The 16,607-nt window shown below is 38.7% G+C and overlaps 1 protein-coding gene across 1 annotated transcript in view; it reads right to left on the bottom strand.

Moving 5' to 3' along the window:
* LOC109012085 (probable cyclic nucleotide-gated ion channel 20, chloroplastic) overlaps nucleotides 1-16,607 on the bottom strand; it is a 50,493-nt gene that overhangs the window by 12,166 nt on the left and 21,720 nt on the right. Inside the window, exons 5-9 of the mRNA XM_018993559.2 lie at nucleotides 12,806-12,904; nucleotides 10,007-10,144; nucleotides 8,357-8,605; nucleotides 7,460-7,723; nucleotides 584-729 (exon numbers count right to left, since the gene is read on the bottom strand). Coding sequence (XP_018849104.1) covers nucleotides 584-729; nucleotides 7,460-7,723; nucleotides 8,357-8,605; nucleotides 10,007-10,144; nucleotides 12,806-12,904 — 896 coding nt within the window. The remainder of the gene's footprint in view (nucleotides 1-583; nucleotides 730-7,459; nucleotides 7,724-8,356; nucleotides 8,606-10,006; nucleotides 10,145-12,805; nucleotides 12,905-16,607) is intronic.

The following is a 16,607-nucleotide window of genomic DNA, read 5'->3' as shown; positions in this document are numbered from 1 at the left end:
AAGTAGTCAAGTAACATTCCTAACCTTAGCAGGAAGGGGAGTAACAATTTAAAAGAGAAAATGAAATGTTAAGTACAGAAATAGCAAACAACTATTCTGAAGTATTCGAGTGAACTCCCCAGTATCCTCTTTAGTCAAGTGCATATAGGTAAGAGATATGTTCCCTCAGGCTATATAATCATGTGGTTTCTGGAATTTTAAAAATTCATGTCCTCGATAATTCTCTGATCCATATGGCAAAGAAGCTCCCATAGAAATAAGTTTCTCTATTCAAGCTCCATTGATCTACCAAAGAAAAAGGGTAGAACAACTTGGTTCAATCTTCTTAACTTTCCTCTCTCCTTCTCTCTGTTCTCCCATCCAACACCCCACCCCAAAGGTTATTGCCTCTCACAACAGGCAATGGCACGTTTCCTTTTCACTTGCCTTTAATGGAGTATTTGTCAAAAGAGGATTTGAAGAAAAATAGTAATTATATCAATCAACATTGAACACACACTATAACTACAACTTGTCAAGTGGCTTTGCATGAACAAAAAATTAAGGGGAAAAACAAAAAAAAAACCATAGGAAAAAATTGTACCTCCGTCCAAGAGCCTGAAGAAAGTTTTGCATATTTCCAATGAGGAGAGCAAAGAGTAAGAGGCCCAGTCCAATGATGGCCATGGTAAAAAGGACTTCCCAAACAAAGTAGCTAGGAGTTTGATTTCCAGCCAGCGTACTAATTTGCTTCACAGAATCATATGCAGAAATGAAAATTCAGCTAGGGGTATAATTAACTATGAAATTCAGAACAAAAATGATTGAATCACATACGAATCACAAACTTATTTCACAACGCACAAAATTTGATTATGTAATTATTACGAAGTCAATAAAATATCATTACTTTTCCAATGCTGTGGGACACTGGAAGACACTCTGTCACAAGACCCTAATGTAGTTGACTTTGAGCTTCTGTTCCAGCATCAATAATGCACAACTACTCAATTGGCTTACGCCTTCAAGAGAGAACGCATATGCAGGGTAATGTGTGGTCTCACTTGGGAGGAATATATATAAATCAATTATCAAAGCACTCCCATGAACTTTTGGGTTTATTTAGAGTTCTATACCTATATAGGAGTGGCCATTTATATGAGACATTATGTTCTATACTAGTCCAAGGCACAACATATATAATCCCAAAGAACCTCAGGGATTTTGAGGTCAATAACATGAGTACCTTTTAGCAGCATAGGCTTCCAATATAATGATGATTACAGCTCCCGTGTTCAAGAAGAGTACTTTACACTTTCTTGTGGATATGACCATCCTACATGAGGATCACTAGCAATTTACCATATTATCACAAAGAGCCACAGTGAACACAATTCATGATTCTAAAATAATGGCCCACATAAATAATGTCTTCCAGAAAAAACTTCTAAACTCCTCTGAGGAAAGTTCATGATCCTCAAAATGTCTATCATTTCTTTTGCTCCAAATAGACCAAAGAATACAAATGGGAGCCATCTTCCACACAACTGCAATTTGTGGTGTCCCTCTCCAGCTAACTAGTAGTTCAACCACTCTTCTCGGCATTACCCATGCTAATCTCATATTGCTGAAGAAATAATTCCATATGTCCCGAGCAAAGTCACAATGTAAGAGTAAATGGTCCACCGTTTCACCACTATTTCTGCATATACAGCACCAGTCCGTAATTATAAGTCCGCGCCTTCTTAGATTATCAATGGTTAGAATCTTCCCTAAAGCTACTATCCAAACAAAGAACGCGGCCTTGGGAGATGTTTTACTCCTCCATATGTTCTTCCAAGGAAAATTGGGCCTAGGTTGAACTGTAAGTGTGTCATAGAAAGAGCATACCAAAAATTTCCTTTTCCTAAAAGGTCTCCATTCCATCTCGTCTTTTCAGCTGTAACAACATAAGTGGTGTTATACAGCAGGTTAAAAAAATCCACCAAAGCACTCACTTCCCAATCATGTGCCTCCCTAGTTAGGTTGATGTTCCACTCCTGTGAATCATGACTAATAGCCCTCAAGTCAGCCACCATAACTTCTTTTTCTCGTGCAATTCTGAAAATATTGGGATAAACAACCTTAATAGCCGTATCTCCCACCCACACATCAAGCCAAAAGCCGATTCTACTGCCATCCCCCAAACACAGCCTAGTATTACTAGAAAAAGCCCCCCAACCTTTCCATATATACTTCCATAACCCCACACCATATGCCCCCCTACCCTCATTAGAACACAACCCCCCATGTACTCTCATACTTTGCATCAATCACCCCTTTCCATAAGGATTCCCTCTCGTGATTATAACGTCACAACCATTTCCCTAATAGAGCCTTGTTAAAAGCCCTCACATTATGGACCCCCAAACCACCATCTCTCATAGGAGTACACACTTTATCCCATCCAACTAGATGAAATTTAAACTCATCACCTAGTCCACTCCACAGAAAATCACGTTGGAGTTTCTCAATCCTAGATACAATGCTCGCTAGAAGGGGAAATAGAGACAAGAAATATGTGGGAAGGTTGGATAGAGTACTCTTAATAAGTGTGGTCCGCCCCCCTTTCGATAAGTAAAGCATTTTCCACCCGGCCAGCCTACACTCTAATTTCTCTAACACCTCCTCCCAAATTGTCTTAGCTTTAAAAGATGCTCCAGATGGGAGAGCAAGGTACTTAAACGGCAATGAAGAGACCACACATCCTAATATGTTGGCCAGCCCCCTAATATTTCTTACATCACCCATCGCAACCATCTCCATTTTAGCAAAATTTATCTTTAGCTCGGATACCGCTTCAAAACAAAGTAAGATAGCCTTCAAAGATTGAATATGTCCTGCATTATCCTCACAAAACAGTAACGTATCATCTGCAAACAAGAGGTGAAAAATAATGGCGGAGGATAGCCCCCGCTGAAAATTCTGAAAAAAAACCACCCTCTACAGCAGCTGACACCATTCTACTTGGAGCCTCCATCACAAGGACAAATAAAAGGGGTGATTGTGGATCGCCTTGTTTTAGCCCCCACGAACTATTAAAGAAACCCACACGATCACCATTTACCAAAACCGAGAAGCAAGCCGTTGATACACAATGCCTCACCCCCCCCCCATCTTTCCCCAAATCCACATCGACGCAACAAATAGATAAGAAAATTCCAGTTGACGTGATCATAGGCCTTCTCCATGTCCAGTTTACATAAAATACCCAGTACTCCCGACTTAAGCCTGTTGTCTAAACACTCATCAGCTATAAGAACCGAATCCAATATTTGTCTACCTCCCACAAAGGCATTTTGAGACTTAGAAATAATCTTATCCATGACTATACTCATCCTATTGGCAAGTACTTTGGAGAGTATCTTGTACATGCTGCCCACAAGACTAATAGGCCTAAAATTTTGCACCTCTATTGCACCAACCTTTTTAGGGACAAGTGCAATAAAAGTAGCATTTAAACTTTTCTCAAATTTTCCAAAGAGAAAAATTCCTGAAAAACCTGCATGACATCCTCTCTCACCACCTCCCAAAAAGTCTGAAAAAATGCCATACTAAAACCATCCAGGCTCGGAGCTTTATCTTTATTCATTTTTTTGATTACTAGTCATACATCTTCCTCTTCAAATGGTCTCTCCAACCAAGCCATACTATTTTGATCAATGACCTCAAAAGCTAGACCATCTACTGTAGGCCTCCATGCATAAGGTTCCGACAACAATTGTTTGAAATGTCCAGCAACATGATCTTTTATTATTGCTTGATCTGAAGATAAACCGCCATCTATGGTCATGGACTCTATGGCATTAAACCTCCTATGTGAGTTTGCAACTTGATACATTTGTCCCCCTCCCTACGCCACAATGCCATTGATTTTTGCCTCTACAAAATCTTTTCCATTAGAATCAACCTTTCTAACTCTGAGACTACTTGACCTTTGCGATCGTTCTCACCTTCTACACCCTCCAAGCTTTGTAATTCTTGGAGGAGATTCTTCTTCTATAATGCTACATTACCAAATACTTGTTCATTCCATGTCTTCAAATCCATCTTCAAAGCTTTCAATTTTCTAGTCAATACCTTGCTCTGAGTGCCCTGTAATTGATATGAGTTCCACCATTGCCTAACCAATTCCACAAACCCCTCCGTTTTTAACCACATATTCTCAAATTTGAAAGGCCTTCTACCCCCTAGAATTCCTCCACAATCTAACATTATGGGAAAGTGGTCAGAGCATAACCAAGGAAGTCTTTTCTGACATAAATCTAGAAATTGCATCTCCCAAGAAGGAGATATGAGGAATTTGTTCAGTCTTGACCAGGCTTGGTTATGAGACCAAGTATATTCACCTCCCATGAGAGGTAAGTCCATGAGTTCCAGCTCGAATATGAGATCCGAGAATTCTAGCATAGCTTGGTTTTGTTGCCCCTCCCCCGATCTTTTGCTGGAAAATCTTGTCACATTAAAATCTCCACCAATACACCATGGAACCTCCCACCAAGTACATAAGCCTGCAAGCTCATCCCAAAGCAACTGTTGCTTGCAATCCAAATTAGGGCCATAAACCCTAGCAAAGGCCCATACAAAACCATCTTCAGAATTTTTATAAGAACACCCCACCGAATATTCTCCCACAAATTCATCAATGTTCTCCACCACCCTTTTATCCCACATAACCAAAACTCCACCCAAAGCCCCTTTCAAAGTTAAGTATGACCATCCTACATACTGGCAGCTCCATATACTCCGTATAGTTCTTCACCTCCTACGTTATTCTCCATAATTTCCCCCTCTTCAACTTCTGACGCCTGAACAGCCACCACCGGACCACCAACTATGTCTCTAGGGACCACTGAATTTTTCTGTACCAAATCAGGAGCACGCAGCCCAAGATTCGGCTCCAAAAAGGATCTTTCCGGCAAGTTCGATATTTCAGGATTCAGGATATCGAGGATCCGTCAAACCGTTTCTTTCCATGCCCTTCTCAGGCTTTTGCACAAACCTGGCCCATTCAGTTTATTCTTCCCCTTCAGCCCTTCAACACTTATACTGCCCACGGGTGCAGGCACCTTCACATTCAGAGGCCCGCTAGACTGGCCCATCGGTGCGTGACCACCTAAAGCTCCCCTTATGATTTCTTCACTCAATCCACAGCCCAAGCCCAAGCCCAAGCCCACCCCTTTTTTCTCCTATGCCGCCTTATAAGCCAATTAACTTTATCCTACATAACGTCTAGTTGGCTCTTCAACTCCAGCAACACGCGATCCTCCATTTTCATATTCAGACCGACAACACCCCTGTCATCTCCCTCAAGGCTCTATACACCTACAGAAACGGCGGCTCTACCTTTCCTTAGCAGACCTACAACTCCTCTCAAGCAGGCCAAGTGTCAGAGTTAGCTCCCACCCTGACACTTTCTCTAGGTTGTTGAAGAGCCTCCCGATACGACCTAGCAAGAGGTTGCTGCAGAGCTAGCGTCGTCAGTGGCGGTGACGGAAGATCAGGACCTCTTCCAACCTCCCTCAATACCTCTGCCAGCTTCCTCCAGCCCCTGCCATCTGTATCCTCTGGAATAAAGATGAAGCTCCGATGCCCACCTCCACCATACTCCACCAACGCCATATAACAACCCCGGGAGTTAGAACATCGTTGCGCAATGTAACCCCAGCCTCCTTCCCGATGAGCAGAATAAAACTCCTTTCTCCTAGCCTTCAAACAATCCTCCAGTGCTCTAGTGAACCATCGTGCCGTACCTAACCCCAAGCTTATCTCTTTCTTCACTTTCCAGCCTCTCTCAGTTATAAGCACATCTACCATCCCTTAAAACCTCAAACGCCTTAGACTCAATAACTACAAGTTTCGAATGACCCATTGCTACTCTAAACTCAATCAATAACTCGCCGTGGCATGCACCAAAACATCACCAGAAAGAAAAAAGAACACTTTTCATCATCGGAGTTTTGAGTGTAAGGAGAGCAAGTGTACAGGAAAAAAATTGTTGATACTTGAGGCTTTTTAACAAAGCTCTCCTTGGGAAATGGCTTTGCAGGTATCATTTAGAAAGGGATGCGTTATGGAGAAATACTATTGATGCTAAATACGGGAGAGCATGGGGGAGTTGGTGTTCTAACGAAGTAAGAAATGCGAATGGTGTGGGTTTGTGGAAATATATTCGGAATGGTTGGGGGATTTTCTCAACCATGTTTCGTTTAAGCTTGTCTTTATGTTTCCGCTTGTATACTCCCTGTGTACTTGGGCTATGCTTATTTACTTGCTTTAATAGAACTTCTTATTACTTATCAAAAAAAAAAAATCCTCTTCCGACATTAATGTGACCTGAAAGATACTTGATTCATACAGCAATAAAAAAATTTGATGAATATATAAATTTCAAGCATGTACTTCAACTCCCTGTACCACATTCTTTGATCAATATCAGCACAAATTGAGTCTGTCAAGCTAACAAACATGAGGCATGGAACAGAGGGATAAACTCTAAGAATAGGATGTATAGGCTAATCATCTATGAAAAGAAACAATATAATCAAATGACGAATCGTCGAAGGACATTTGTTAACAAACGTGACAATGAGGGGACAAGGCCTTAAATTTCCACATATAATTCCAAAGTTTCAAAAAGCTAGAGTAAAGAACTTTGTAGTGTCAAGTGCATATAGAGCATTTTAAACAAATTGATATGTTTATTTTTCCACCATTGCTACACATGGTGCAGGCCCTCAGAATTATCTTGAAAAAAAAATAGAAGTTGGACCCAAGAGTTTCCTCTTGCCATTATCCAACATATCATGTTTGCGTTCCATCGAGCTTCAGTTCAATGCCAAAGAAGAGATCAGGTGGAAGACACCATGTAAGTGTCAGAAGCTAAAAGTTCCAAATCTCAAGTTATTAACAGGTTGGCCAACAATGATACCAAGTTCACAGATATATTCATATTTCTCTCAATGTAGGGTTTCAAGGCAGCGAGTATATTGAAGAGAATAATCACAGATGCTTAAAGAGAAAACATCCCAAGAACTTTGGTTTTCAAATGATATTTTTATAGAAGATGGGGACACAGATAAGGGTAAAATGAAGAGAAGTTGTAAAGAGCAATCTGTGATAATCAGAGATCACATGATGAGATTTTATGAGGAAATTATACATTCTCAGAATGATTTTGACTGTCTAATATGCTGGTTGACAGAACCCTATACTTAAAATAAATATATACTATCAAAGTTTCCGTAATATTCACTCAGATATTAGGACAAGCCTCCAAAACACAAAAAGATGAGTTGAACATGAGAAAAGCAAAGTCCACAAGCAGCATGATAACACTTGCAATCTATTTTTCTAACCCTCTCAACCGCACAAGAAACCCTGTGTAAAACTAATTTCTGACAGGAAAAAAAGAGAGAGAGAGAGACCGATAAAACAATACCTGGAATCCCCAAAATAATGAAAATATATATCTGGTTATGATGCTTTGTTCCGTAGTAAGATTGACAGCTTGCCCATATATTCCATAAGAAAACGCATCTGTAGTAAAACAACCACTAGCATTCTCATTCTTTGTCCAGCTAGCCCATGCTGGATCGGAAACAAAATCTCCAAATTCATTCCCATGCCCACAGTCAATGAATCTCATGCATTTTGGTGGAACTGTAGAGTTTTGGCAGGCATCTCGAAGACATTGATTAACCCTCTAGATAAGAAAGAGGGGGTAAAAGGAAAAAATTAGAAAACCATTAAACAAATACATTCATCCATGTAGTAAACACACTAATTGGCCAAGTAGAAACAAGAAGAAATAATTGCATACTGAACCCTCCCACGTTTGAAGCATCACATCGACAGATAACATTATGACTTCTGAAAAGATCATTTACTTCAAAAAAAATATTTCATTCTTTGTGGCCTGATTTTTCAAGAATTGAAGTCCCTTATTTTAAATGAAGCAGGCTTTTTTTCTGTTTTATTTTACCTTTTCAATTAAATACTTTACCACCATCTCAACTACAATATATAACATTATGAACTAAATTGAGAACATGAGAGATGCAATGTTTAGTTTCTTTCTTTTTATATTATTTATTTGGCTGTTCATTCAAAGGGTAACTTAATATTCCTTCTATAAATCATTAAGTTGGGTGTTGCATTGTGCTTGAAATTTTGTGAGAGGTGAATTGGATAGGAATATATTTTGCTATGATGAACGCTTCAAATACGAAGTAGAGATGCAAATACAAGTTGTAAAGTTCAAAGCAAGAAAAAAAATTGCCTAAAAGAAGAAGAAAGCTCAACAAGCATCTTTAGATGATATGACAACTCCACCCACCTGCAACCCAAAGAGGTACCAGCATGACCCAACAACATGGCCAGACAACATGAAAGTGAGAAGATTTATAACGAAATTTGCCCACGCTGACTCAAATACCAAGCCACTTGGAGACTGCCCAGCAAGTAGAGGTAGAAACCTGTACAACCTGGGAATGTATTGAACAAGAACAGCTGCCCGTAAAAGATTCTTAGCATAATTTGCTCCTGATGACCCCAACGATTTTGGTAGAACTAACAGTATTATGATCTGCACCAGAAAAAAACTGAAATTTATGACAAAGATTGATACCCTTATCATTTAAATGAAGCATGTACTATCAGATTACTTGGTATATAAACAGATTGATCAATACAGGTAACCATTTTATAAACAATTTATGCAATAAAATGAGTTGAGGATGCATATGCATGCATCTGTTGCTTCAAATACACATCAGTCAACAATCAATAATGCATTATTTCCCTTTCAAGAAACAAGTAAATTACAAATGCTCAGCCACCTACACAAATACATCCTGGCACACAAAAAAAATAAAAGAAACAAGATTGATCGCTTCTGCCTTTCACCACACCAAAGAAAATAAAAATGTAGCTCTTAATATCTAGCATCCTTGGATAAGTTTGTCAGTGTCATTGGGGAAATTCATCGTCAGAAAGTTTGGACCTGCAATAGAAAATAAAAATGCAGAAAAATAACTTTGTTTAACCTTCTGTTCTTGAGGTTTTGTTTGGACCTGTTCCACCGTGTCATTAATCACTAAAACCAAATTTCTAAATATTTTGGGGTCAATCATGGCATAACACAATATAATATTTAAGGGGTTCACAATTCACCACACTCAATCAAAACTCCACTTTATGGCCTAAACTCTACGATAATTGAGAGGTCAATGTCCACTACACACCCAGGATCAGTGCCAGGATGCAATGTGTGCCTTCTGGGGTCTATAGTAGGGCTTAGGGAGCCTATCATGGACCATCCTTACTAGGGAGTTTGTAACTTCATGTAAAGAATGAAAGAGCTCAGTTCAGTTTTGAGACTATACTACAATAAAGTGGCCTCTTTAAGCTAGCAAAAGACACAGGCATTGCTTCACTTATCTAGTGAGAGAGTTAAAAACTTAAAATGCTTGGATGGATACCCATATTGGATGGTTACATAAGGATATTGAGGTATCTCGTCAAAAAACAGTATTACTGCTTCAGCCCAATTTTATCCTTAATGTTGCCTTACTCTTACCCAATTCATCCAACTTCTCTCAACGAGACCCATCTTTCAAAGCCCCTAAAGATCCATAAAACCTTTTACCCCAAAAATGACCAAAAGTGCACTCTCAAAAGATAAGTTCTTCAAATCGAAACTTTTTAATGAAGTGTCAGAAAAGATAATATCAATATATCATGAACAAAATCCATGTATATTAAATAATAGCAAAACATGGCATCTCAAAGACAGAAGGTTTGCCTTAATATGACTAGTCACACGTTAACAACAGACACATGTTAACAACAGACACATCCACAACAATGTCCAGATAAAGAAATATGAATCTTCAACAAGAAAATCCTAAACAGCATGTGGCTGTGATATATGAGTAGACGGTGATGAATACAAAGTTGATAAGGGGAAGAGAGCGAGTCCTCTTACTTGAGGAAGAGGTAATACGACAAATAAGTCAATGAAAAAGAATCCACGAATATAATGGAGAGCAATTTTTTTTGGATGGTCAACTAACTCTCCAGCACCAACTACTCTTGACTCAGGGGCCACATAAGCCAACCTAAACTGCACAAAAGAAAATTAGACAAATTGGTCAAGAATAGAAGGCTCCAACCAAAGCTAATACAAGTAAAATGGCATAATGACTGGAGACATTGGATGTCATAAGCAAAGTTCTTATTAAAAAATTACTTAAATGTTGAAACGAGGAATTCACAAGCATGTCATGAATTTAAATAAATATGTGTGGGTGCATATGATATTTGATATAAGATGAACATCTACGGCAGAGATATCAAATGAGAAACATGTATAACCCATTATTCTTGTTGCTTGCTTTAAAGTGAATATGAATGTAAAATCGTATCATTGTAAAGGGATTAGAATGAAAAGACAATAATAATGATTTTGAAACCTTTTTTATCCACTATCCTTTTGATCATGAGTTGCAAGTGAGAAATTTGATGGTGTAAAATAAAATAAAACATTATAATGGGCTCAAGGTATTTATGCATTTAGGGCCACTCAACAAACCACCGACCCATAATGACCCTGTAATGACAACAATGGGTCAGTTCAATTTCGAATTTACAAAATGGTTTGATAGGTTATCTGGTTTTACTATTCAAACTCACTTGTAACCCGAACTGAACTGAGAGTATTTATAAAAATAAACATATATTTTGCATATATGGCAAACAAATATGGCCTGAAGATACACAAACTAGGCACTATCCCAGTTCAAAATTTCCCCAACCTTACTTTCCCCAATTCAATCTGTCCTCTTCTTAATTCTATCACTCTTCTTACTTCCTCCAATTTCTCCAAACTAAGCGCAACCTGCCCCACTCTTCTTAATTCCCCTAGCATGAAAACAAACAGTGCCTACTGGTGAGGAACTCGAATCATCTTCGCTAGATCAGAATTAGTCCCTACTGGTGTGGTGGCAGATAATATTGGATGATTGCTTGTATTCTTGGTTGTAGGGTGTCATCTTTGCTTCCAGTCAAACACATCGCCAACAACATAAGCTAGTGCCTTCATCCATGCACATCCCGAATGTCTTAATAATATGAAAAAATCTATCCATTTAGCAACAACTCCTACATGCAAGCCTCAAATAGCTCACACCAAACAATTTCTCTCAAGAAGCGCAGACTTGTAGGAATAAAATGTGTTTGATGTCCGGCACTTACATTTCTCTACATTGTAAAATAGAGAAATTCATGCTTTGCATAGACTTTGGTCCTCTGCTGTTATGATATCTCGAACTCAGAAAGTCCGCGAGTTCTAGTTAAAATGACAGCCCCATGTCTTGAAAAAAGGGGATGGAATGCAAGGTCTTGGCCTCAAAACCCAACAGGTGAATGTGTGACTTTCCAATGAAAAAGAACAGAAGAAAAAAACCATCATAGACCGGGAAAGAGTGTTCTCTTTTAAGGATGATACAATGCATAGAACATAACGGGAAGCAAGCAACCATCATGAACACAATCCAGAAAAAATAATAAAAACTTAAATGTTTCCTTTAGGGTACCACTTATAAATAAAGCGCATCTTTAAATGTGGTTGAGACATAATTTCAGCTGATCAATGGAAAGTTGCCCATTTATACACACACATGCACACACACACACACACACATATTATGTAAAGATATTGATGCACATAATGAAGCAATGGAAAACATGTAAAACTTTGGTCAACACAATAGCTTGCCTAGACCCAAAGCTTGGACCAATCAATCAAAAGGTCTCAAGTTAGATACCGACTATAATTAGCGCTAGAAACAGGATTTGTTTAATGTCTTGACAATTAGTGAAAGGCCATAATCCAATATGCCTAAGCCTAGCAGGACTTGTGGATTTGGAAACTTAGGTCTAGCTGTCTGTGTTTATCACCCAAATGCCTATGCAATCTTACTTTTGCTTAGAAATCAGGATGTATGAAGGGGCTTTTCAGTCTCACTGAAGGAAACTGACTTTTTCTGTCTACATTATAAACTTCTTTTTTCCACTGCCTCTGCCACAGGTTTTTCTATTTAGGGGCAGGAATTCCATCTATAAAAAGTTAAAAACAGCTGCAGAGTTGAGACACCCAGGGAAGCAGCAAGTGTAGGCATGGAGGAGGGTCATGGTTTTAATAGTTGATAAATCTGAACTACTGGCAGCCACCACCACCACTCCATATTCCAGCGGACTCATCACACTACCAGTAAAGTTGGTGTGATTCCACAAGCCATTGCTATTGCTTACCACTGCCACCTGATAACATTTTTTTTTTTTTAATTAAACGATTGTATTAATAAGAATAGGCACAGCCCAAGTACACAAGATGGTATACAAGAGGTAGCACCTATCTAGGAGGGGGAGCGCACATTAGAGGAGCTGAGATTATTTTTTGTTAGAACTTTGCTTTCATGGGCCAAAGCTGTTGATTTAAAGGCCTCGATCTTCCTGATTTAATGGCCAAAGCTGAACTTTGTTAACATACGTGAAACATACGTTAACAAAGGCTGTCTAAATACTCCAAATTAAAGTAATAATGTCTCAGAAGGCACTCAAAAATTTTATAACTGATTCATTTAATTTATTAGCGAGAATTACTCCACATGATATGAAATTTTACGTGAGCTTCAACATATGGTCCATATAGCAGGCAAATGAACTTAAAGAAAAAAAAAAAACAGAACAAATGCAGCTTCTGCAAATGGAAAGTACCAATTACCTGAAGAAGAATGTGGAATAAGTATATGAGATCAGTCAAACTTCTGAAAACCACCATTGTTGTGGTCATGGGCCAGTCAATAACTATACACTTTTCATCCTGTGTTCATGGAGTGGAGAAAAGCAAGTGATTTTGTATTGTAGTAAACCACAAGAATGTTATCTAATTCAAATGTAAAACAGGGCTATAAGAAGCTATAAGAAGTTGGGAATATGGTCACAGAAGACACAGATGTGAACAAATATTATTAGCCAAGAATTGTGTAGTTTGAATAAAGGAGATAGATATGGTGTATAGATCAAGGTTTTGAATTTCGTTCCGTACCTTTTCGTTTTTTCAAACTACAAGTTTATTTTTTAACCCTCAATTCAGACTAAACTATTTATAATTTTTATATATATGTATTTATATATAATTTATTTATATATAGACTATTATTTTGAAATATAATTTTTATATATAATTTATTTATATATCGATTATTCCGAAATGTTATCCCGAAACGGTACCGGTACCGAAATATTTCGTTCCAGTGCCTTGACCGGTACAACATCCGGTACAGTATTCAAAACATTGGTATAGATTCAAAGTCGAAAGATAATTTTCTATTGAGTCGATTTTTTTTTCCTTCCCACTCTTTGTCCTTTTTTCTCTGTGTTTCTTGTACCAGAAAAGGCAAAGAAATGAACCCAGATAATTGATAAAAGCTTGCAACTATATAGACAACATTGTGACAATAACCCATCAAGAGCTATTGTACAGCCTAAACATCGAATAAAATTCCAAATAAAAACCACAAATGCACGGTAAATGTGAATAAGTGGATCCAACAATGATGATCACTAAACACTCCTCAGGCTTTATCACATGTTTTGATAAAATTGTACATTAAGTGAAAGAAATTAAAAGAACTTATCATTACAACTCAGTTCCATGCATTCCACTATTTTAGTAATGACAAATCAGGAGCTTCTTGAAATTCAAAATTACTCATTGCAAAATAAAAATTTTATACTAACAGCTTAAGAAAAAATGCAACTGCTTAAAAATAAGGATCAAGGTAGAGAGAAGGTTGGCGGGGTGGAAGTAATTGTATTTGTCAAAAGGGGGAAAAGTCGCCCTTATCAAAAGTATGTTGTCTAACCTTCCTACATATTTTCTATCTTTATTTCCCATTCCAATTGGTGTGGCAAATAAGTTAGAGAAGTTATTTCAAGACTTTTTGTGGGGAGGTATAGGGGAGGAAGCTAAGTTGCATTTGGTTAGTTGGGATAAGATATGTACTCCTTTGTTGTTGTGTTGTGGGTTGGGGTTGGAAATTGAGTATCTTTAATAAAGCATTACTAGGAAAGTGGTTGTGGAGGTCTCATCAGGAGTGTGATTCTTTGTGGAGAGCTGTGATTGACTCTAAATATGGGAGTGCTTGGGGCGTGGAGTTCTAAGGAGGTAAGAGGTACTTATGGTGTAGGGGTGAGGAAAGATATTAGGAGAGTTTGGGATGCTTTTGTAAAACACGTCATTTTTGTGGTTGGGGATGGCTCCAAAATTCGTTTTTGGCATGAAACATGGTGTGGTGGTAGGGCTCTTTGTGCTATTTTCCCAGATCTTTTTCGTATTGCACAGAATCCGGATGCTTCCGTGGCTGAGTTTTTGGATTGTTCTAGTGGCTATTCTCGTTGGAATGTTCTACTTTCTAGAGTTGTGAATGATTGGAAAATGGGGGCTGTTTCTGAATTGTTGGGTTTTTTTTTTATTGGCATCGGGTGTCAGGAACAACATCCCGACTAATCTCAGGGGTGCACAAGCTCTCGGCATTTGGCAAGGAGTTTCTCGAAAGTGCCCCTTGGGTAATTCAAGGGGAAAATCCCTCAGTTCGATGGCCCCTAGAAAATGTTTGCACCCAAGGGGATTTGAACCTTAGACCTAGGGGGAGCATACCCCTAAGCTCAAGGCCTTTACCACTTGAGCTTGTCAATGGACAGCAAAGCTTTCCTTAATTTACACTTTCCTGCTTCTATTCTTCTTTCTTCATTTCAACTTTCCTTAATTTACTTAGGCTTGTACAGTTGGCATATTGACAGAATATAGTTTCCATATAGGGCTAGACTACTAGAATCATTCGTAGATTATTTTCTTTCCATGTATAGTTATCTTGTATAGTCGATATATAATATACAGATCACTCAAAGGCTAGATTGATTCGGCCATTCTCACAAAATTGACATGGTATCAAGAGCAGGTTACTAATTTATGTCCCTTTTCAAAAACTTTTTCTCTCGGCTTTGTGGGTTTCTCTTTTTCAGCTCACTCTGGGTTGTTTTTTGGTGAACCCGACGTGACTCTCTCAACCTCTCGGACTTTTGGCTCTAGTCTGGGCTGGTTTTCGGCACTTCTGTGCTATAGTGACTCTCATAGCACCATTCTGGTATGAGTTTCGGCGTTTCTTTGTGATCATGATTATCGCAGCACCCTTCTAGTGTGAATTTCGGTTCCTGGTTTTCTCGGGCATTTTTTATGTTGTCGCAGCAGCATCTTGTTGAATTGTGGTTCGTGCCTTCCGAAACTCTCATTTTAATTTTTTTTTTTTTTTTGTCTCTGTTGATTTCCGTTGCTATTTTGGATTCATTTATTTGTGATGGACTCTACACCTGTGTGTGTCAAGTTTACAGGCACAAATTACTCTACTTGGGCATTTCAATTGAAATCTTTGGGGTCATATTGATGGCACAGATGTCACACAAACATCCAATACTAACAAATCCAAGGATTTGGGGGCTTCTCCTTCATAGGCTGTACTTGATGCACGAATCATGTCTTGGCTTTTTTATTCGGTGGAGCCACATATTGTCACCAACTTGAGGGCTCATCGCTCCGCTCAATCCATGTGAAATTACTTGAAGAAGGTTTATCATCAAAATAATGATGCTCATCGCTTTCAGTTAGAACATGCGATTGCCATGTTTCAACATGGTAGTCTTTCCATCCAAGACTACTACTCTTTGCCATTTTTTACTCTTTGGCATGAATATACTGATTTGGTTACAACGGATGTTCCTGTTGCCGCTCTTTCGACTATTCAAAATCTTCACAAGACTAGCCGGCGTGATCAGTTTCTTATGAAACTACACCCGGAATATGAATTTGTTCACTCCTCTCTACTGAACATATCTCATGTTCCCTCTCTTGATATTTGTTTTGGTGAGTTACTTCGCGAAGAACAACGTTTTAGTACTCAAGCTATTCTGGAACAATCTCATGGCAGTTCAGGGACGACAACTATGGCTTATGCTGCCCATGTACGAGGACCACCTATGACTTCTAAAACCTTGCATTGTTTCTGCTGTAAGGAATATGGGCATATTGCTACCAATTGTCCTAAGAAATATTGCTCTTATTGCAAGAAGAAGGGTCACATTATAAAAGAATGTCGTATTCGCCCCCAGAATCGTCAGGCTCAAGCGTTTCAGACTTCTGTTATTGCCCCTCCAGCAGCGACTTTTGCAGCACATGACTCTTCTTCAAGTGCTTCCTCTGTTCCTGCACCTCCTGCAGCGAATTACTGCACACCCAAAATGGTGCAACAGATGCTAATTTCCGCATTATTGGCAATGGGGTTCCAAGGTAACAATTCTACTAAACTCTAGTACGCGGACTTGGGGCCTCTAATCACATGACTAATAATCTCACTGCTCTGTGTCAGGTTCGACCCAATGCTGGTCATTCTGCCATTCAGACTATCAATGGCAGTCCTTTGCCAATAGCTACTGTCGAAGATGCCTCCTCTAAGTTTACTAATGTGTTT

The sequence above is a fragment of the Juglans regia genome, chromosome 6, assembly GCF_001411555.2.
Source record: "Juglans regia cultivar Chandler chromosome 6, Walnut 2.0, whole genome shotgun sequence".
NCBI classification, from domain to species: domain Eukaryota; kingdom Viridiplantae; phylum Streptophyta; class Magnoliopsida; order Fagales; family Juglandaceae; genus Juglans; species Juglans regia.
Note: the sequence above shows the minus strand (reverse complement) of the source record. Positions and strands in the feature narration are given on the sequence as shown.